We start from the raw sequence: 23296 nt of genomic DNA, 5'->3' as shown, positions 1-23296 counted from the left end.
ACAAAGTCTCAAGAACCGGTAAGTACCCTCTCCATGTGTGCTGTTTGATTGCACATACATGTCTACTTATTTATTTTTTGTATTATCTTTATTAGCTTTGTTTCTCAGTTATGTCATAGACCACAAAGTTACATAATTTGGCACTTGTTAATTTGAATCCCTTGCTGAAATCCCTAACATAGTTATTGAGTCAACAGCCCTATGAGATTTCTAATAATAACACACTCCAAAGGGGCAAATGTCCATCTATAATTAGACAGCAGACAGCAGTGCAGCTGCTTCATCCCTGCTGAACAACACAAAATAATTTTGAAATACTACACCAATGTGAATAACATATTTCAGCCTCATTGAGCTTGATTTCAAAGTTTTTATATTTTAAATGAACGATTAGAAACATTTATGATGACTTTCACTGGACGCACAATGTTTGTATGAGCCCTTACAGAAATAAAATATCCTGTACTTGTGAAACTAAAATGCTACATACTATTCCTTTACATAGAGCTGCAATACATCCATTGACCACTTGGGTGTGTCATCACATCAATCACAAGTCTATGATACCCCTTAGCCTTTTCTACCTTTGATAAGACCGTAAAGATAACCTATATATCCCATTACTCTCTGTAAACTGGAAAATCTCCCTCTGTATCATAAGTTACAGTATTTCAAATGTATCTATATATCTTACTACAGTCTGGTGCTAACAGAAAAACAGAAAGGATGGATGGCACCCATCCCCGGTGAGGAGTGAGGGAGGAGGGATGTGTCTCACTTCCTCATCTCAGGGCGACAGCCAAGATTTGTCAAGCTAGCTGGTGACGGCCTTAAAATACAGGAAGCTACTTTTACCTTCAAAATTAAAATGTAAAACCGGTCCTCCGGAAAAGTCCAAGTCTTTTTCTTGTGAGACAAAAAAACAAGTCTTTCGCGGCCTGTCAGTTACTATACTAAACTACAAAAGACAAAATTTTGAAATCTATATAGATGCCCAAGCAAATTTGCTTCACAACGTCACTTAAATCGAACGCTGACCGCTGAGACTTTGTTATTTTGAAAATCTTACTCGGAAGTCTCGTTTCTATTCTAATTTTCTTCACAGTTTTACGTTAAAGTTGAGTGTGGCGAGTAATCTTACAAGCCATCCCGGGTCAGGAGAGACGTTCAACAAGTTTCACACATCTTTTCATTCGGATAAGAAACTAACTAACTAACTCATCGTCCGGGGACAGCAACGCTCTGCAACATGGCTGCTCTTTCAGCCTGGTTTTGGAACGAGAGGTTTTGGCTACCACACAACGTAACCTGGGCGGATCTGGCAGACCCAGCTCCCGGGGTGGAGTACCCCAAAGCTGGACACTTGCTTACTGCTTTACCGCTGGCTTTGGGTATTTTCGCCGTCAGGATACTCTTCGAAAGGTTTGTACTTGCCGCTCATGTCGGATGTTTCATGTGAGTGAGGGGAAATTCCACAAAACCTCTTTTAAATAACTTTGTTTTGCATAAACCAAGACTCTTGTTGGGAGGCAGTAGCAGCAAGAAAATCACTTTCACTCATTTGTTGACTAGAAGTTCATAAAGTTACTCAGTGGCCTGATACAGCGGTATCACTGATAACAATAGCACGCAGAGTTTCAGCAAAGTAGCTATTGTGTTCAGGCAGTGATGAGGGAAGTGTTCCATTTCTGTAATATTTGCATGTTGCCTGTTTCATAGTACTGATAAACCTGTCATGGTTCCGATAGTGTACATCACGGCAGACTACACACATGGCACTAAACTCAAACTCGTTTAGAATATTGCTATATATTATAATTAGAACAGCATTATTTTTATTGGATTCGTGACTTCATGCTTTTCATACTCTCGCCGCTTTATTAAGTATTATAGTATTATATTAAGTAATATATAGCTTTTGTTTGGACAGTCTGGAAGCCAGTTCGCGTCTGTCGTTTTTCCAACCTACTTCAGATGACACCACGACTACTTCCGTATGATGAAAGCCGCGGTTGCTGCGTTGCCATTACGTCCCCTCAGTTGCTGTCATGCCAGTAAGCAGAGACTGTTCCGAAACGGGACTCCCTGACTTGGTATTTGAGCCGGGGCGGCGCCTTGCGTTCTGCGTCAGACCGTGTTGTATGCCTGATGCGCGTTCTCGTCCTCTCATCATTTTTTGAATAAACTAGCACTCTTTAACTCCATGACTGAACATATAGGAGACATCACAGTCAGTTGTAGCTTCAGTCAGAAATGATTTTCTATTTTTGTGATTGTCGCTGTTTGTGTCTTGTGCTGAACCAAAAATCAACATGACTTATTTTTTTAAGCCAAACATGATCTTAAGTCTGACCAAGTAGTTATGTTGCCAAAAAAAAAGGGAATAAAAACTGATCAGTTAATCAGTTAAGTCTGAAAAGTCAACAAAGCGCCACATAGGATATGATCCCTGAATTGGATGAAAGTTATGCGTTTAATCTATTCATTCAGCAAAACATGTAGTTTGATAATACATCTCCACCTCCTCCCACTATACAAAAGTGAAGCCAAAATACTGTATCCCAGACACAAGAGCTGCTATCTTGTGCCAGTGACATCATTTGGAGCCAGAGTCTGTTATGTTATGCTCACATTAAGTAATTGTGAGCAGTGCTCAGCTATCAGTCATATTTCACAACCCCTGATAAAATCAAATAACTAATTTAAACCAGACTTTTCAGAAAAATAAATACTTTAACATAGATCAGTGTCATAAGACCTACCTAAAATGACAGAAATCTACTGTATGTCTTTGTCCCCTCTGCTAGTATGGAGATGGAGGGATATGACCTGACCTTGGAGTCAGCCACCAAGAGCCATCAAGATGTTTTGGCTTCACATTTGGGGAGCTCTCGTGTGATCCATCTTTAGGCACAGTCAATGCTCTATACACTGTCACCTGTCTTCCAAAGGCAGACTTCTCCCATAAGCGCCTAAATGGTGTTAGAGGGCAGACAATCTAGCACTAGCACTTTCCGTGCAAACAAAGCAAATTTTATAGTGTTAAATCAACTCTGAGAGAGTCAGTTCTAACACTGTGCTGGTGTTTATTTTGTCCAAACTGTTTGCAGAGTTAAGTGTTACTACTACTACATACAACTCGGATCCAGTGTTAAAATAGCTCTTTCCGGAGTTAAAAATGAACTCTGTGTAACACTAGAGATAGAAATCCATGAGGATGCATTAGGAGAAGCGTTGTTTCATATCTCTGTGAGAGTCCCAAACACGGCCCAATGACACCAATCTCTTACAATGTTGAGTTAAATCGGCTGTCATTTCAATTCTATTTTTAATACTTTTGCGTAATACTGGAGAATTACCTCTGAGAATTTAAGTGTGAAACAAAATAAAATTATAAAGGGAAAATAACGTGCACTCATAGCATGGCTTGAAACCACCATGGACCTTGCCGCATGTGTATCTGAATGTTTCCTCAGCTTTGCTTCCCATTTTGCCCTGTAGTCACTCGCAGTATTGCAGTAGAAAATTTGCAGCCCAAAAGCATTTTCCCAATAGACCAAAATTATGAAAGAGACATCTGTAAAAACAGGGACATCTTGAACTACAAACAAGGTTGATTATGGCTCTTTCTATTATGAATTTTTCAGTTCATAAGGTTTCCCAAGGCAAGAAAAGTAATTTTAAAAATCTCACAACAATGTCAAGGCCATGGGCCTGGGAGTGGCCATCAGGAGAAACAATACTGCAAATATTTAATGGGCTACATAACCACAAAGTAAACCCTTAAGATAAAAAACCTTTTGTGCCATGCAAGCAAATTCTCATTGGACTTAATTAAGAGCAATTTTTCCCTTTGGTATCCAGCTCTTGTTATAAATGTGTGCAAAGGATACACTGCTACATTCCACAAAACCACACCCATCCAGGTGAGATACCAAGTTTTAAGAGAGTCCCACTGAGAAATGAGGTAACTCACTGAGCTGTCATTTCAACTGCGCTGCCCTTTTAGGAGACCAGCTATTCTGAAGGTCCTGAGTCTGTTAATTCCAATGGGAGTGTAAATGTGAGCACTAATTCTGACAGATTTTTTCTCTCTGCTAATCACCAAAGTAAATATTGGACCAATTTTTCGCAAGCCACGCAACCTCCAGACATTCTGACAAAATAGCATTTTTCAGACCATAAAATCAGGAGAAAAATCAGCGCCTCAGCAACACACTATTGTGAGATCTGGAAATCTGTACCTCTAGCGATCTTTTGTTACAGAGAGTGTTTGCAGTATGTTAACATTATTAAGGTTCTTTAAACTGACTGCATTCCACAGTTAGGAAACTACATTCCTATTATGCCCCTTAAGGTGCTGCCCTGCCAATAAGTTAACGTTAGTTTGAACTATTTTCATTCTACAATTAGGAGAAAACATGCTAGCTTGCTAATTTTTGCCTTAATCAGTAAATTCATCAAATTCAGTGCCTCATATTGCCATTTTCCGACTACTGTAGCTGCCATATTTTGCAGGAAGCATTTTGTCACACAGAGGAGGGTATGCTTTCATCTAGGTTAGAAAAACCATACAGGCAACCTGTTTGAGATGTAGGGTTGCAGTATGGAGAAATATGGGAGGTAGTATGATGTAGTTGTTGTGTATCTCAGTGGCAATATGAGATGGGATAAAACAAAGAAAAGGATACAATTTCAGTTAGTCCTATATGACAATACTCTGAGACAACAGACATTAGCCAGAAGTCAGGACATGTTGTCACACTGTATATGCTGAGCTATCTCTGTTAGTTTGTAATGTGCTGAACTTATGGCAAGCTCTGTTAGCATGTAAACAGCAGGAATAGCAATTGTAGGTATTGCCATTTGACTAGTTAGAATTCTAAACCAAAATGTAGATAATGTAATTTTGACTTGTAGCAGTAGACCATATTCCCCCAGCCATTTTCTTGTGACATCATGCTCAGCGTGAAAATCTCAAATCCTCTTATCAAAAGGATACTGCCGTGTCGCTGTGTGAGGTTGCAAGTCTTATAAATGTAGGGGCAAATGGTTTACATTAGCATTAACACGTCCTGATTGGTTAGCAACAGAAAAAAATAATACAGAGTGAAAAGTCAGAGAGACATCGGGCCAAATTTCAAGGTAAAACAGCATCTTTTGTGGATAGGAGAAATTGACCCTAGGTAATGTTAAATATTCCTGTAAATCTGAATTGGGTGGTAGCAGGAGGTGGCTTTTGGTCACCCAGGCACGGTCTCGAGACTTGACACAGACAGAGCTCGCTCCAGACACAACTTCAGCCTTTGTCTCTTAAGACATGATTAACAGGCTGTAACCAAGGAACAGTCAGATATTGGAGGTGTCTGAGGAGAGTTGCTGAGTCATTCAATAAAATGCACTCAGTGCCGAGGCACCTGAAGAGAGACTCATCCATAGTGATGTTATCGAAGAATTTTACTCAGCCCGACACTCTGGTCGACTGACTGACTGGTTCATTCGCTTATCACACCGCAGATTGAGTGCCTCCTTGTCTTCATACAACACAAAGCAGACGCACATTGTGCTCAAACACCTGCAGTAAGACTGTCAGGTGTGGAACAGTCACACACTGATGAGGCTGAGTTTTTATGGAAGCATTCTCCCAGACACATTTTACCACAAACAGATTCTGTGATCTGTTGTTAATATTTTTTACTGATTTACTGAGGAGCTTTGAATGCTGATTTAAGCCGTACAAGCACTTCAACTGTGAGTTAGCGTCTTAGGTCAAAACCGATGGGCCTTTTATTTCTGAAACCACAGGCGCCTGAAGCAGCTCCTCTCACATCACAACTCTGCTATTGTGTGTTTTAGTGCACTGTTAATCACACTCACTGTGGCCTGACAGTTAAACTATTTTCAGATATTAAATGAAATTTCAAGTGCATACAGTGTATACACTTGAACTGCCTTCAGTCGTTCCACTGAAATTTCAGTCACTTGTACCTTTTGTATTTCAGCTGCTTTCATCTCTTCAAATAATATTTTTACTGTCAGTGCTTGTACTGCAACAATTTCGATAAGCGCTTAACTGTTTTAGTCATTTTTCAAGCAAAAATGACAAATACTGGTTCTAGCCCCTTTTCTTTTTTTGTACCGTACATTATAAAATTTAAAAATATCTTTTTGTTTTGGACATTCGGTTTAATAAAACAAACAAGCTATAGGAATATATATGAGTGTCAGTACTTCTTTCTAGATGAATATTAATTGAGCCATTAATTTTGAAAAGAATCATCAGCGTTATTGATCATGAAACAAAAAAAAGCCTTAGTTGCCGTCTGTCTTCCTACACTTTCAAGTTTCAGATCTTCATCTTTGAAAACTTCAACACCATCCAGTGTTCATACTCAATTTACTGCAGTTATGTTTAGTGCTTGCCTCTAAACTGAAACTGGCACTGAAATGAGACTTGAACCTCTCACAGTTAAGCAATTTCAACTCCTTTCATGCTATCACTTCAACCACAGTTTCAACTATTTCAACTATGTCTGCTCACAGTCAACCTGTTTCCTTATTTACTAAATCTCTTCAACTCTAGTTATCTCACGTATTTTATCTTTAATAGTCAAGTCATAAAGATGAGGTCATTCATTTCTGTCAGCCAGGAAGAACAGTTACAGATGGAAAACTGAAAAAAAAAATGAACACGTGGTCTTTTACTTAATGTAGCTTATCAGAGCCTTATATTTCACCTGCCTCTGCTGCTGTCTTCAAACATAATCGCCTTTGTCCTCCAGTAAGAGCATCTTAACACATTTTAATCAACCTGTAGGATTTCTCTTCTACCTGCAGGCAGTTTCTTTTTTGTTCCTCTTTGGCTAATATCCATGGCCCAACTAACTCCTCCTCTTCTAGACCAGTTTCTTCTTGTTTGATCATCATCGCTTTGCTGCTGGCAGAGACTTTGTAGATGGGAGCAGTCAGCCTGTTTTCCATGTGCAAGGCTGCGCCCTGCTAAGCCGTGTCATGGGTAGAATGGTGTTAGGACAACAAATTAGATGTGTATGAGATTATGAGTAGTCAGACAGGCCTTGTAATCTGTCGTGACCCATTTTGACTGTTTTCCTCAGAAACTACCAGGTATTTCTCTGTCAGAACCTGTAAGGAAGTGAGGATAGATACTGAACAAAATGCTGATGTGATGTAACAACATTGTTCATGTTCAGTGTTCTGTGTATTGCCCACATACTTGGCATGGTCTGTCCCTTAAGTCACATTTCCGCCACGTAACTGTCAATTCTGTTTCACAGCATGCTGCAGCTTCACAAGTCAAATAAAGGCCAGAATTACATCCAGTGCTGTGCTACAAATAGAGGCATGCCTGTGCCTCAGCTTAGGCCTTGGGACTGGAAAGTTTTCCTCTTGTCAAGGCTGTATGTAGCTTACTGTGCTTCTCTCCACAGCCATCAGTGTGACTAGCGTCCGTTTACACAGACCACACTGAGTCTGTCTCTTGGTAACCGGCTTTGTGTATGTTGGATTGGTCAGGTTCTGAGGGGTAACAGGGATGTTTTGACATTTTACATAAATAGATTAGTTTGTGTCTCGCTTTTTTTCCCTCCTGTTGCTGCTGTTCACCAATTAGCACTGCAGGCTCAGGCTTGCATCGGCCATTTCTGTCGATTCATCCTCCTGTTCATAAATCTCAAAGGCCTGTGCTTACAAGAGAACCTAGACTCTTGCACATACCTGTGTCAACATCATCTCATCTTTTAGCTTAACCATGTAAGTGGATAGCAGCTTAATAGAGATATTGTTAGATAGCAAATGTTGACACTTTATAAGCTCAACTACCTGGTCAGTTCAGGTTGAATCAGACTTACAAGCTGAGTCACATTCCTAGCTTTGCTGCTTATCAAAATGATATCATAGATAAGTTGCACTTGGACAGTGTAGCTGGAGTTCTCGGAATAATTTATGATAACATCGTGCCACATGAAATTAATGTATCGAGTATAACCGTTATGCAAAATGTTGCTGTTTGAGTCATTTGCACCTGCACAGAACACTGTGTTTTGGGGCCAGTTTGCTTTCAGTGTCAAATCAATTTGTGAAGTGAAACTGTTCTTCAAACATCACTTGTATAGATGAAATGCACTCACTGGTTTGGGTGGTGAGAAAGATGTATAGCCTAGCTGCTTTGATCTATATACCGTACTTGTAATTACTCTAAAGGTTGTTTCAGGTCAGGGAGAAAAGTGCTTATAGGTTAAGCTGGTTCTTTCAGACAGACAATGAAACACAGGGCGGACAAGAAGTGTAAGTGATTTTATATCAGACAAAAAGCTTGTTTTTTCTTTTTTGTTTTTTTTTGTTTTTTTTTTTAACAAAAACCTACAGAACCCAATTGTCAGATTAGGCTGTTGGGCTTGAAGGGGCACTAGATGAGATGCATTTATTACAGTACAGACATTTTATCAGCCTAAACCACAAAGGGTTCGACACCACTGGGCCATTTGCCTTTGCCGTGCTAAACTGAAACCTATACAACGTAAAACAGTCTCCTAAGCACCAACAGGTGGGAAATTTGTCAAGTTAAAGTTCAGCTCACCAGTATCATAGCTCTTGCGTCTTTTCTCTGTGGTACCTTCTGGTTTATGTCATAGATTGGTCAAACTGAAAGATAGGGAGGTGGTGAATATAAAGGGAAAACAAGACATCCAGAGCTTCAGAAAATTGTGTGACACTGTCAAATAGAGCAAAGTACACATGCAATATGTGATTTAAAAGTAGAATTTTGTCTTTATGTAGACATATAAACAGTTTATAATCTTATGATAGTCTTATAATATAACACAGTCTATCCGTCTAAATGGATAGACTGTGTTATATTATATGTATATAGTGGAAGCTTAAATATCTGCCTCTAAATCGACAACAAACTAAACTTTGAGTTGTCTTGCAGAAAGAAATTTGGCATTGAGCTTGTGGACTCAGCTAGTTGCGTCAGATAGCTTTTTATTGTAGCTTCTTCTAGCCTTAGCCAGAGGAAGCTGTTTACTCCACACTGTTGTCTCTAAATTAATACCACTGTGTCCATGCTGTGAGGAGCAGCTCCGCATTTTTGTCCAACAAAAGAAGGTTTTGAGGCATGTTCGTGTTCGCAGATATAGATTTCACAGGTTGGGACCACAGGAATGTTTTTCTTCAAGAGGTTCTGTGTAAATTTTTGCTGCAGCTGCACTCTCAGAGCACAGCCTTGTAAATGATTGATTGAGTCTCTTTTTATTCTGTTTGACAATAAAACAGAAGTTGAAGGGATAGTGCAGGTTTCTTCTGACTTGAGATGACACGAGTAACTCATTGGTAGTAATAGTTATGCATTTTTATATGGCTGTGTTGGGAGTTGCGAAATGTGTTCATGTACTTCTCTACTTCTCTTAGGTTCACAAGTATTTAGGTAAAAGAGACCTGCAGCACAACATGCTGTAAGATATTCTCAGACTACTCACAATGTAACACCAAACGCCTTTCCTCTCTTGAATAATTTCCCTGATGTCTATGTTGTTAAAGTTCAAGATATTACAATGCACAAAGACATCTTGTTGGAGCTGTGCCTGCACGTGTTTTCACCAAGATCTGATCCCATACCATTGTCTGCAAGGCCCATCCTGACTGAGCCTGACTCACAGGTTGCTTCTAAATGTCGTCCTGGTTTTCTCACTTGTAAATAAGGATGGTCTGGTCGGCACGGTGGTGCAGTGGTTAGCACTGTCATAGCAAGAGGGTTCCAGGTTTGAATCCCGGTGTGGGCCCTTCTATGTGGAGTTTGCATGTTCTCCCTGTGCCTGCGTGGGTTTTCTCCGGGTACTCCGGCTTCCTCACACAACACCAAAAACATGCACATTAGGTTAACTGGCTACTCTACATTGCCCCTAGGTGTAAGTGTGAGAGTGTGTGGGTGTGTGTCTTTGTGTGTCGACCCTGCGATTGACTGGTCGCTTGTAGTCAGCTGAGATAGGCTCCAGCCCCCCAGCGACCCTGAAAGATAAGCGGTATAGAAAATGGATGGATAGATGGAAATAGTGATGGTCATAATACATATTAGGCCAACATGGAATAGGTGATAGCAATCCAAGTTGCTTATAGCTAATAAACCATTCTTTTTACGCACAAAGCAGCCATAGCTAATTGAAGCCAGTTGCCAACATATGGTACGGTTTGTCTTACCTGTTAGTCCCAGCACAGCTTAAATAAACATTTATAGTAAGAACTTCTTTCCCAGCTGAACGTGACAGTTCAGTCATAATGCAAAATAGAAATAGAGTGGAGTCATAAGAGGTCATAATGTTCCCATCATGAAGAAGACCTCCCAGAATCACTGGGGATTGAAGAAGCTCTGCTTCAGCAAGGCTTTGCTTTATTTCATTCATTATTAGTCGTTAGCCAACCAGACTAATGCGACACATTAATCACACTGTCTGTTTTCCTCCTGGAAACATGTGATCCACACTGACACTGTGATAAATGACTCAGCCAGAGAGAGTGATAAGAGGCAAAAAATTACATTTTGAAATAACCAAATCTCGGCCTCGACCTGAAGCTATATGGGACAAAATGACTCCAACCTAAACCGAGATCTGACACTTGTGCTGGTTAGTGTAACCAGTGGAACTGCTGCGTTGTGTTGTACTGAGGAGAAACGGTGGTACACCGTGATCTTTTGGAGATGGTCTCCTTTTATTCTGGTGATAAACAACAATAATAGGACAAGTGTGACAATGAGGTTATCTGCTCGCTCAGTGCACCAGAGTATTTTTATGCTAGCAACTAACACTTCTTAAAAGTCACACAGAAAGCACCAGTATGTCACATGTTTTGTATGTTCAGATAGAAATTGATTAATAAATGATGATGATAACAAAACAATCATGAAAACAATCAGAGGCAATAAGATGAGCTGAGATTAAAAAAAATGAAAAAAAACCTTACCTTTTCCTAAAGAGAGTTGTACATAAGGGGAGGGAGGGGCAGCTGGAAATAATTTATACGGTACCACAGAAGAAGAAATGAATGAAGCTTTGAAAGTCCACTACTGAACACAAACTGTTGAAGCTCTGACAGCAGAACATGGAAAATATTTTGTGCAATTATAATAAGAACTATATAACTGACAAGGTTACATTGGCAGAAGTCGGGAGTTTGTAACTGTGTTATATTCTCTGGCATTATGGTGGTAGTTGTTGTTGTACGTAGTAAAACTTGTCCTGTGGAGTTTTCATATAAACAAAAGTTATGTTTGTATTCAGTGTTACCAAAGCGCATAGTGTGTATCCTTGAGGTTAAAAAAAAATCCCTCATGCAGCTTGCGTGTACAACTGTGTGCCCTTGTGCACAAGACAAACAACACGGGGACCCACTCACGGACAAATTCATAGTGCTGCTGGCTCCCATCTAGAGCTGGTATCTAAGCACTGATTTTATAGTACTCCTGGTGAGACTCTAATACCACCTAATGTAAAAAAGAGAGCAAGCCCTGTAAAATGCTATAGTATTTCTCAGTTTTGAATGTGTGAAGGAAGCCTGGTTATGCATCTGATCACAGATTGAATGCTACTCCTCTCTTATATCTTCACTTCTGACACAGATTTATTGCCAGTACTTGTGCCCGGAGTCTTTACATTCAGCCAGGCGTTGGACGAAGAGCTCAGCCCAATGCAGTCCTGGAGAAAGTGTTTACATCCATCACAAAGGTTTGGTTTCTCCCTTTCTCCTTTAAACATGCATTTATGCGCTGCAGTTATCAGTATTGGTTGATCAGTCAACATAGATATTTGATGACAGAGTTGGTCACAGTATAACATTATAGCCATAAATTCAGGTTATTCAGGTTGAGTGATAGATGTTTAGGCTGATGCAAACCATCAATTTTTGTTTAGTTTTAAAACATTTCCACATTATTGATCACAGTATTACGACTTGGATATTGGATGATCTTGAACACTGCTTGCAAGTCAGAAACTTCTATTCACAAATCTTTGATATGATATGAACGTTTCCTTACCAGTCCACACCATCCAGAACCCCGCCCACACACGCACAAAATTATTTGACTGTGTGAGGATAAAAGCAACATCATGACACACACATCATGACATATCACCTAATATTTCTCAGAACTAGTACAGTAGTACACCGCAGGGTTTGACATGAAAGAGTTCAGGGAAAACTATCGTCCTGGCACTGAATGTGAAAGTGATTGCTCGTCCATAAATCAAATCATCATTACTAGCAATAGAATGAAAAAAAAAATCACTTCAATTCAGTTTATTTATGTATTCACAACAAAAGTTATCTCATGACACTTTCCAATTAGAGCAGGTGTAGACCAAACTCTCTAATTAAATTTTGTAATACAGAGAACCCAACACTCCCCCTTGAGCAAGCACTTGGTGACAGTGGCGAGGAAAAACTGCCTTTTAGAAGGCAGAAACCTCAGAGCAGACCCCGGTTCTTGGTGGGTGGCCATATGCCTTGACCGGTTGGGTTGAGAGAGAGAGAGAGGAGAGAGAGGAAGAGAGAGGGGGGTGGGGCGTGAGAGAAGTAGCACACAAGCAGGGATGCGTAGCAGCAGCAATAATACCAGAAGTATTGGAACTGTAGATAACGATAATGACAATGAAGTGTACAGAAGATACTATGGTGATTATGATAGCAATTTTAGTAACAAGAATAATGGTAGTAGCTGTACAGAGTGGTAAAAGAATTCAAATAGATTATGACTAAGGTCCAACCACGATCCATGAGAACCTGCAAGGTGAGAAAGCACAAGGACTCCAGGGAAGAAGTCGAGTTAGTAAGATGCATTAATGAGTCACATGGATTTAGTTCGGTGGGCTGAAATTCCATTGAAGGGATTGAAACATGGGTGATGAAACAATTACTCAAGAGGACATTTCTGTCCTGATTGTAACATTTCCAGAAAATGTCTGACCTCTACTTTGGCAACTTCCAGTTTTCAATGAAACTTGCTTCACATGTTCTCCTGATAATTTTTGTATTTGCTGACTTCTCATGCTGTCCTTGAGTATCAAAAACTAAAGAACAAATAGTAGAATATTAGCAAAATTTCAATATCCTAATGCTTGGACTGGATACTGTATACTGCATGAAGTTGTTTCTTCTGTCTCTTTCTGTACAGAATCCAGACTCCCGCCATCTGGATGGCCTGTCCAAGCAGCTGGACTGGGAGGTGCGAAAGGTCCAGCGTTGGTTCAGACACCGCAGGAACCAAGATAAACCCAGCACACACACTAAGTTCTGTGAGAGCATGTAGGTTAATGCCTGTTGTGTTCACCTTTAACTTCTCTGCAGGACTGAGCAAACAGTGGTTGTGATTTCTGTATGTGTGTTTTATCCAGTCTTCCTGTCTTTGTGAGGACCATGTTTTAACCCATCAGAGTGAGAACAGTCTTGGCTTGTTCAATGCTAGGACTTGGATTTAGATTTAAGAAGTATAAGAATTAGGATCAGGTTATGCTGGTATGTTAGTGTCTTCATGTTGTAAGACATGTATTTCTAATAGTTAAGGTAGGGACAAGTAGATGTGTTGTTTCTCGATTTAACCAGTCGTAATTTTTTCTCTTTTATTTCTAGGTGGAGGTTTACATTTTATTTGTGCATATTTACTTATGGGTTGCAGTTCCTGTGGCAGGTGAGCACACCCTCGGAGCAAGAAACATTGAAATAGGAGGGAGAATTTTGCTGTTAGTGTTGGTTGGCTGGGTATATTTCCACAGATAATAGTGTTATCGATTGCTTGTTTAAATAACATGTGTTTGTTTTTAGTCTCCTTGGATGTGGGACACACGGCATTGTTGGTACGGGTACCCCTATCAGGTATGATGCAGTTCTGATCTCTATGGTTTACAATCCACAACAACTGCAGCCTCACATATTACCTCCAAATTGAACCAACAACGTCAAGACCATTTACTCCAGAGCTCTTGTATCTGAATGCATGTTTTTGCACCGTAATAAATTAGTGCACAGTCTCCTGTAACATGCCTTGCAGAAAATTAGCTTGTGTTGACTTTTTTCACCCTCCACCTTAAACTTAGATAAACGGCAAAGAGTAACAGTAAAAACATTGTCAGCATCTGTTTACTTTTACTTCACTGTTCTTGTACAAATGATAACGTGTCACAGGAAACAGTCTGACAAGAATGTCATCTCATTGTTCCGGATTTCTTGTTGATTGACTCTCCCACATGATGTTGAGATTAATACAATTGGTACACACTTTGGGGCAGCTCTGATCCTCAGTCATGATTTGCTGGCTAAATTATAGCCTATATGTTATAATATATTTGACACTAATTCCATAAAAACAGGCAAATAAATAGTAAATCAGGTGGCAGGACTGATTTATTGCAATATTGATTTTTATACAAGTTTGACATACATGTGAGAAATTATCTTATTTTTTGTGTTTTATTCACTGGACTAATGGAACCACTTTTCAGTCATAGACAGGCCCTGGTAACATTTGCACCATATACCAACTCAACCGGCAGGTTCACATTCTGATTTGTCCAGATTACAGCTGCAAAATACAGCTGAAGGGTTTATCAGATCTGCTGGACATTGACAAGGACAAAGATTTAAGATCTCACACAATAAAAACATTATCTGACACAATTCCCCGAAAGGCAGGACTTCTCCTGTCTTATTGCTTAAGTGACATCAGTGGTGATTCATTGGGCCAGGATGTGTGCTCTGATGATTTGTTGCACAGAGGCAGTCACATGTCATCCATTCACTCTCAGTACTGTGTCAAGTCCAGTGTAGTATGCTTTAGGAAATAAATTGAATACAAAACTTATTTGACCTCAAGCTGTTTTATGTCTCTGTCCCTTCAGGTCATGACTCCTGGTCTGTACCACTACTATGTGACAGAATTGGCTTTCTACTGGTCACTGATGTTCTCCCAGTTCACTGACATTAAAAGGAAGGTAAGAAGAACACCAGCAGCTCTGTCTCTGTTAGGTTAGATCATTATGGCTATACCACAGTTGCCACTCCCTGTGAAACGTTTGCTGATGCATCTGTTGTTCCTCATTTGGCAGAGGATGTGTGTACGGATATATGCACGTGTGTGCATCAAAAGCTATTCAAATGTATGCTTAGTTTTAAGTTATTACAGTTGTGATAATTTTGGGTGATCACATGTTTATATTTTTTGGGAGGGGGGTCAGGGAGCAGCTGGTGCTGCTCAGTCTGTGAATGCTGTGTATTCTCAGCACGAGGGCACCCACTGTCATGTGATGGAGCAGGCCTAATTCTATTAGAATTGCAAAAATTCCACAAAATACCAGTGTATTAGAGCAGAGTTAGCTGCAGCCACAGACACGTGCCTTTTAATGTTTTAGATGTTTGGTACGACAAATGGAAAAGTAGACAAGTGCTTTTTGTTTTAATTTGTCAACTGTAAGATTCAAGCTGTTTATGTCATGACATGTTCTGATGAGGCAGCTGACGCTCCTGCTGTTCAAGCTAATAACTTTAACCAAAAGATTTTCAAACATGCAGAAGAGCCAGTATTCATGCAAACAATGGGGAAGACCTTTGGGAGAGGGTCAATAAAGATGGATGGATGCGTTTTATTGGCTTTACGAACTTGGTCTTAAAGGTCCTGTGTGTGTGTGTGTGAGTTAAAAACATGTGTGTTAAAAATGACTTTTACAGAAATGTACACATAATGTTTATGGGATTTTACATAATATCCATCAGTGGCCCTGCTGCTGTAGAGACCAGTAGCCTATTAAAATTGCCAAATGTGAAAGACACTGATGCAGTATAGAAGGCTGGTTTGAAATGGAGCCATTTGGTATTTTAGACCAAATCTATTTTTTACCTGTTCCAGATCTCCCTCTGTCTGTCCAGCCTTACAGTCTGCTGCTGTCAGCCCACAACTTGCCTGTCAAATGCACATGTCTCCTGTCTTAAGCTTCGCTCTTAATCCGCCTCTGCCTTTGTATTTTGTCTTTGGTTGTTCTGCACTGCTAATCTTTCACCTACATGTTCCCCCTCTAAGTCAGGCTGCGTGAAGCAAGTGCTTCCACTTTCTTCAGTTTTATTCTGTCCGTTTCCTCTAGAAGAGTGAATGCTGCCTGTTAAGAAACAATGGTGATGAAATTCAGTACAAAAAAGTACTTTGCTGTGTAAATTTTGGATGCTGAAGAATGATGAATAAGAATAACACTGCTTCAGTACTGGCTGGGAGCTCGCGACATGTGAGCTGCATAGCTGGCTTAACTTTGTATGAACAGGCTGCTGAAGGAGTATGAATAATGGCTGCGAGTGAAGTAGTATAATATATGAAAGATGTGAAATATTTTAATGTATGTTGAAAGCCTATGCCAAACTTAATTTCCAGCCTTAATTTGTATGGAGAAACAGCTGAGGGAGTCAAAACAGTTGGAAAAGTGAAAAAGAGTCTAATTATGTAAATATGTAAGAGTGTGACTGAAGTGATGAATAAATTTACCCGTTGAGCCACAGGCTAAAGAAAGCGACAGTTGAGTTTACCCAAAACTAGCAGTAGGAGTTAGTCTGACTGGCAGTTGAGATGCCGCAGTTGGCTGCAGTATATAAAATAAGCACAACAGAAATAGGTCAGACCACCATGTTTATTTATACATCTTTAAATGTTACAGTTTTATTTGAAAATAAGGGAAAAGAAAGAAGATAGCTGATTTCATACTTCTTCACACATCTTCACAGTGATTTGGTGTAGATCAGCTGTGTTTCCCCCAGCTGGAATCAAAGGTTGCCATGGTGATGGTAATTGCCATTTGAATCCTGGCTCAAGGAGTTCATTTCATAGAGATTTTAGCTGAGGTGCAGCTCTCATAGTTCTCCCTTTACCTCAAAGCAGTAAGTCCTGTCTCTTAAATGGCGATATCATTTGAAATAGGAGACCCTGCTGTGCACAAGAGTCAGAAAGGTGAGAACTGGAGCAGTTTCAAGAAGTGTCTGTTTCTGATTCTCTCCCAACATTTGAAATTTGCTCTCAGTCAATGTGGGTGTCAGTGCAGCAGTGTGTGTCACTTGTTGGCTCCTGAATCCAAAAGTGACACACAGAATTTTGTGTTTTGGACAACATGTGAGTGCAAAGTTTGCAGAGAGGAGAACTACTTCTGGTGCAGAGCTTTGACATATTTCTGTCTTTTGTCTGACATTTGGTATCATCTTGTGACAGCTGAGATGGATGAATAGTTTTGGCATTACTGATGGTGGTTTTTTTTTTTGTTGTTTGTTTCTTTTGTGGTGGTGATGCTAACAGGAGAGGAAATGTGGTTTTGGTTGTAAGAGAGTTAATTTTTTTTACATGTTGTCACCCTAAGCTCATCCAGAAATAGTGCATGAATGTAATAATAAGAATAATAAAGAATAACAAAAAGAATAATAAAATGATCATATTGCACTTTAGTATTGATGTTATTACCAATATACTGTTCAGTAATGTGGTGTGAGCATAGATTTGTCTGTCTTGGATTCTGTAACAAAATACTTTTACTTTTGGTATTTTGCAGACCGGGACTCTTTTTGTTGTATGCGTGTTAACCACCAGTTCACCCCTGTGTGTTCTTGACTGCATTTCTTTAGTAGCACAAAACAAAGGGTTATGTATGCTGACCATTCCTCTCTCTGTTTGATTGCAGGACTTCTTGATCATGTTCATCCATCACCTGGCTACAGTTAGCTTGATCAGCTTTTCCTACGTCAACAACATGGCGCGAGTAGGGAGCCTCGTGATGTGTGTCCACGATGCCTCCGACTTCCTGCTAGAGGTAAGTCAGTGGTAACGGCAAGAAACGCAATGCGGGATTCCTCTTTGAATTGGACTGAAGTTTCCATATCGTTGTATTGTTTTAAGCTGCTAATTACAAAACAAACAACCTGCACTTCTCTTTGCTTGTGGACATATTTCGGATCATATCGTAGATGGGCGTTTTTATTTTTCTTTTGAGCTGTGCAAACTGCAATTGATTCTCTCCACCAGGTCTTTAATCTGCACTTAAAGCCCTCTTTACAGCTTTTCTAGGAAGGTATATCTCATGAAATGGCTACTTAAAGTATGATGTTGTCTGAAATCAGAGCAGTGTTGTTCCACTCTAAGCACATCTGTTGAACAGAAGATATTGCTAATATGCAGGTACACCCATACTAACCACAAAATGGAACAATATGGAAGGTACAGGCACAAATGACAGATGTCAAAGGAGGAAGTAACTGTGTACCCTTTGCTTCTGCATGCAGTAGTTTTCTTTTAGGATATTGTTCATTTGCCTTTTTGCTTTGCATCATTTGGTTTGTTAAACGATGGAGATGAAATGTGAAATGTTCACTTCCCCCGTCTGAAATCCAATCAGGAATTATATTATTTGATGAATGGTCCTAAAAATTATACTTTACACAAAACTCATTATGAATTGCTAATTCTGTTCTATTTTATTTATTTTTTTTCCAACAGGCAGCCAAGCTGGCCAACTATGCCAAGTACCAGCGCTTGTGTGACTTCCTCTTTATTGTGTTTAGTGTGGCATTCTTTATCACACGACTTGTTATATATCCAATATGGTGAGTTCATAGTGACACCCACTTGTCTTGATGTTGATCAATACATTAATGCATGAGAGCCAAACTGAAAATAAAATGCTTTCATGTTATTTCGTTGACAAGGCAATCTCTTAAGTCATGCAGGTTGGAAAATGTGTGCAAAATGCTGTGTTTTAGCTTTGTTTTTATAAGCAAATGAAGGCACAGAGGGCATTATACTCCCACTGTGCTTCGGTGTCTGAAATTGTTCTTGCATGTAATGGCAGTGCATATCCTGTAGCTGTAATGTGTCACACTGGTCAGCAGCACATAACCTGTACCCTTAAAACCTGGTGGAAACCACCACACTATTGTTTAGAAATAACTCCAAAGTCACACAACTCCCAGTTTGTAGATCATATGAGGCAATTTCTAGCATGTTTACAGTAACTCCAACTGTCAGATTCCTAGGTTTATTTTTTGTTGGGAGCACTGCAGAGCTCTTGTGCTAATGTTTAGGCTTATGGAAGCTGTTTGCTCTGCTATTGCTTGACAGGGACCTGCATGTTGGAGCTCAACTTCTAGAAAGACTGACAATAGGGAACCTATCATTGGCATAAGTAACTTGAGCAGCTATATTCAGTGTCTTGGTGTGGATGAGTGATATAGCTAATGTTGCCTGGACTGAAATGTATACCTCTGCTGGAGGAGGTGGGTCTGTTGATAACCTCCTGTCACTCACCTGGATTTAAAGGAAGACATGACCTCACCAGACACTCACCTAACTTTACTGAAGTTCTGTGTTACTCGTCTGCATGGTTGCCATTGGCATCCAAATGGGAATTAGAGTCACACTGTTAGAATGGGTCTCATTAGAAGAGTGCTGGTAGATTAAAGTAGGGCTTGACTACTTTTTGCTCTCACTGGGATCAATTATTTTATGTGTGCATGAGACTATTCGGTGAATATGTGTTTGTCTTGTCCAGGATCCTGAACTCCACTATGTTTGAGAGCTGGGCCATAGTTGGGCCATACCCATCCTGGTGGCTATTCAACTTCTTACTGCTGGTCCTCCAAGTGCTGCATATCATCTGGTCCTACCTCATAGCCCGTATAGCTGTCAAGGCCATGCTGCGGGGCAAGGTGAGTCACCGCACAAACCCGCTGGGAGATTACTGAGATGTACTACGATGTAGAGCTGAAATAATCATTTGATTAAACAGATAATTGATCAACAAAAAGCTCTCTCTCTCTCCCTCCAACTACTCCAATAATTGTTCATATTTTTGTTTGTTAAAGAAAAAAAAGACAAAAATTCACTAGTTCCAGCCTCTCAAATGTGAGGATGTGCTGCTTTATGTTGGCTTGTGTGACAGAATATTAAATGTATTTTGGTTTTGAACATTTGGTCAAACATAACAAGTTTAAAGATATTCCCTAAATGATCATTTTGTCAGCTATTTGAAGTAAAAGTGGCAGACCAGCCCTGCTGAGGGGTGTGACCCCCTGCACATCCAAGCTATTCCTGCAATCGCAGTTGTTTAAAAACATTTTTTGTGAAAGGAATTTTACACTAGAGCATCCAACTAATCATCTTCCGACAAGGTACCTTTATTTGTTTGGTACAAGCACCTGTTAGTTTCACTTCACATATTTTCAGATTTCCAGATTTACTGCAGCTCAAAGTCTATCCAAAGTGGCGTAGATTCAAAAAATTCAAAGGATTCTGATCTCTCCTTTAATACTATTGCGTAAGCAAAGATTAGCAATAATGTCCCAAAGCTGTTTACCCTAAAACACTACCTCTAAACTTTTTGTAGGGACATAACAAGGCTTTTGATGTGATTAATAAATAGTCATGGTAACATTTAGATGAGTGATGAATGGAAAGGCCATTAAGAACACCAAATAAATATTAGTCCCAGCCAGGCGTTTGTCCATGAACAGAATGTTTCTCAAAGTGTAACACATAACACATTGGCTATTTTTGGAGGTGAATTTGCTGCCCCTCCACTTTTTTCCAAGCTGTCCCTGACTCTCTGTCTCATTCTCTCTGCAGACGCCGTTTGTTTCCTCTCCCTCTGGAATGAGAGAGGGAGATCCTGTGTTTCTGTCTGTCTTTGTCCACTGAGCCCTTATTCACTGCTCTCTTGCTTCTCTTCGTTTGCTTTGTCCGCTTGAGACCTTTACCTTGTCTCTTTTCTGGCTGTAAGTTCCTGTTGACTCCCTCTGTTGTGATTCCTTTTGCATGTCTTCATTCCATCTGACCCATCCATTTCCATGAGGACCCATGTGTTGTAGTGGGTTTAATTGGACAGCTGTCACAGTAGACCGGTACTCAGATTTAGAGGAGAGTTGTAAATGATGACTAATGTGCTAATATTGTCATGAATGTCAGGTATGTCCAACTGTTTCTCATTAGGCAGGGGTGTGTCGAAACTGTCCCACAGCACCACCTTGTGGTGTTGATGAATGCAGGTGCTTTGTGTGGACAAGAAATGTGTGTAGCTAACTCTAATAAATCTTGTCACTTATTTCAGACAGGGTTATTATTAACATTATTATTACTCATGTTTTGTTCAGCACTCTGAACCTACAAGTATAAGAAATTTATTATTCACTCTCCCCGAGCTATAAGTAGGTCTGTAATCTATTTGACACTTGTGCTTTACCTGTTAAACTCGTAAGACACGTTTTAATCCCTTTCGTCATTCTGATGTTTATGACACCGTCTGGCAGTCAGAGAAATAAAAAGTGTCTTCAGGTCATAGTTCAGCTGTAAAATCCTAGCTCACTACAGGATGGCTCCAAGTAGTCAATCACACTGAGCAGTAGAGATTGTGACAGTTTCTGGCTCAAAAGTAGTTTAGTTGACTTTGCTAACATTCAGTACTGGAGCTGAGCTTTGGAGCAACAAACAGCCTCCATTTCCTCCTTTTTCTGCCTGTTTCTATCAGAGTTCATTTGGAGTTAACTCATTGATACATGACACAGTTTGTAGAAGTCGTGCTGTTAGCCAGGGAAGAAAGACTGACTCCTCTGGCCTGATCATTTCAATACTCTGCATTTAGAGGGGAGCCTGAATTCAATCAAACAATGATTTTCTGTGCTCTGATTGTTCCATTAGATTTAATTTTTTAAAAGTATAAAACTATCATAATTTATAAGAATGGAGCAAAATTACAATCAGAATAATGAACATTGTATCAAAAAGTATTTTTCCCTTATTGCCTACATTTGTAACGTAGGCAACAAGGCACTAGATTCATCTCCCATCTCACTGTATGCATCTAACCCCAGGCTGGGGACCACTGGATAAAACCATTAAGTGAGGCATAAGGGAGGAGAGCTTCCTGGCCTCAGGTGTTCCAGTACCTGGTTTTTCCTAATGAATCTTTTACGATGGGTATGAACACTTTTCTGTCCACAGGAAAGATAAAACAAACCGTCTCTTTGAGAGCTGTCTGGACTCTGGACACTAGTAAATGTCTGAAATCGTATCACCATAAAAGATAATAGTGTTTGTAAAGGTGATGATGAAGTTACCACATTGGATTGACATTTGTCGTTTAATGTTTACTTTGTCTAACCTCTGTAGATTGTTTTTTCTTTAGTTTGTGCGAAAAAAAAAATCCTTAAAGAGCTTGTCGATGTTTTCGCCCTCCATCTACCTTCTAGGTGTGCAACGACGTCCGCAGTGACATTGAGAGCAGCTCAGACGAAGAGCCCGACACGCCCACACAAGGCCTCAAGGCGTCTCATAGTCCCAAAGGAGAAAACGGCACCAATGGCCACTGTGCTGCTGCTAAAGCCCGAGTGCAGAACCACAGCAGCTGGTGACATGGAGCCTGAAGCTGGGAGCCCCCTGCAGTTCATCCCTCACATCTCCATCAGCTTTGTTTGTTCTATGACATTCCCTTGACATGCAAGGCTCACATGCATTCACACACAGTCTACTATCACACTGACAGCGAGTGCGCACAGACTGATGCGTTGGTGAACTGATGGCGTATATTCAGACACTGATATCTGCTTTGAAGAGCCCTGTGATGATCTGTACAACACCAAGCTGCAATTATATTCAAATCAGTTGAAGCAAGTGATTTGCTTAGCCTTATTTTTCAAATGATGGGATTTATTTGCTGCCAGATGTTGGTCAGTTTCAATGTTCTCTCCCAGTTTTATTGGTCAGATGAACTTGATCCTTTTTTGTTTTAAGGATTAATTCACACTGGATCACAAAAGGCAGACACCAGCTGCTGCGCCGCTCTCTGGGGCTTCAGACTGTGAGTTATGTTGCATTTCCAGTCAGTCATGTCAGCAGGTATATACATGACTTTTATAGCTGGGGTTTTAACAGCTCTTAAAAGAAGGGCACCTGCTGCGAGTGTGACCAGATGTACAACACTTGAAAGTTAGAAGCAGATAGAAGCAGTTTCTGCCCTTTGAGATTTACTGTGGATTTACCTTTTAACCACATTGCTTGTGACATGTTCATTTGTTTTATTCTTGTTTTGTTTTTTTTTACTACTTCTGAGACCAAATGTTAATGAAATAGTTTGATATCACTGCCTATAGAGGAATCCAGGTATGAGGACTATACTAAATGTCTGGTGTCCAGTTCTCACTTGAATTCCTTGTAAAAAAAAAATATATATTTCCAAATATATTCTGTTGTTGAAACCTGTCTTATTGCAGTCCTGTTTAT

The 23296-nt window shown here is 40.0% G+C and overlaps 1 protein-coding gene across 1 annotated transcript; it reads left to right on the top strand.

Annotated features, from left to right (window-relative positions):
- Positions 1–1085: 1085 nt before the first annotated feature.
- Positions 1086–23275, top strand: cers5 (ceramide synthase 5). Its single transcript, XM_046383147.1, has 10 exons — positions 1086–1422; positions 11633–11738; positions 13187–13317; positions 13642–13699; positions 13834–13884; positions 14907–14999; positions 17712–17840; positions 18524–18630; positions 19575–19731; positions 22267–23275. The coding sequence occupies exons 1-10, from the start codon at positions 1250–1252 to the stop codon at positions 22426–22428; spliced, it is 1167 nt and encodes a 388-aa protein (XP_046239103.1). The 5' UTR covers positions 1086–1249; the 3' UTR covers positions 22429–23275.
- The last annotated feature ends 21 nt before the right edge of the window (positions 23276–23296 follow it).

The sequence above is a fragment of the Scatophagus argus genome, chromosome 3 (genome assembly GCF_020382885.2).
Source record: "Scatophagus argus isolate fScaArg1 chromosome 3, fScaArg1.pri, whole genome shotgun sequence".
In the NCBI taxonomy this organism is placed as follows: Eukaryota; Metazoa; Chordata; class Actinopteri; family Scatophagidae; genus Scatophagus; species Scatophagus argus.
This window is presented reverse-complemented; position numbering and strand designations above follow the sequence as displayed.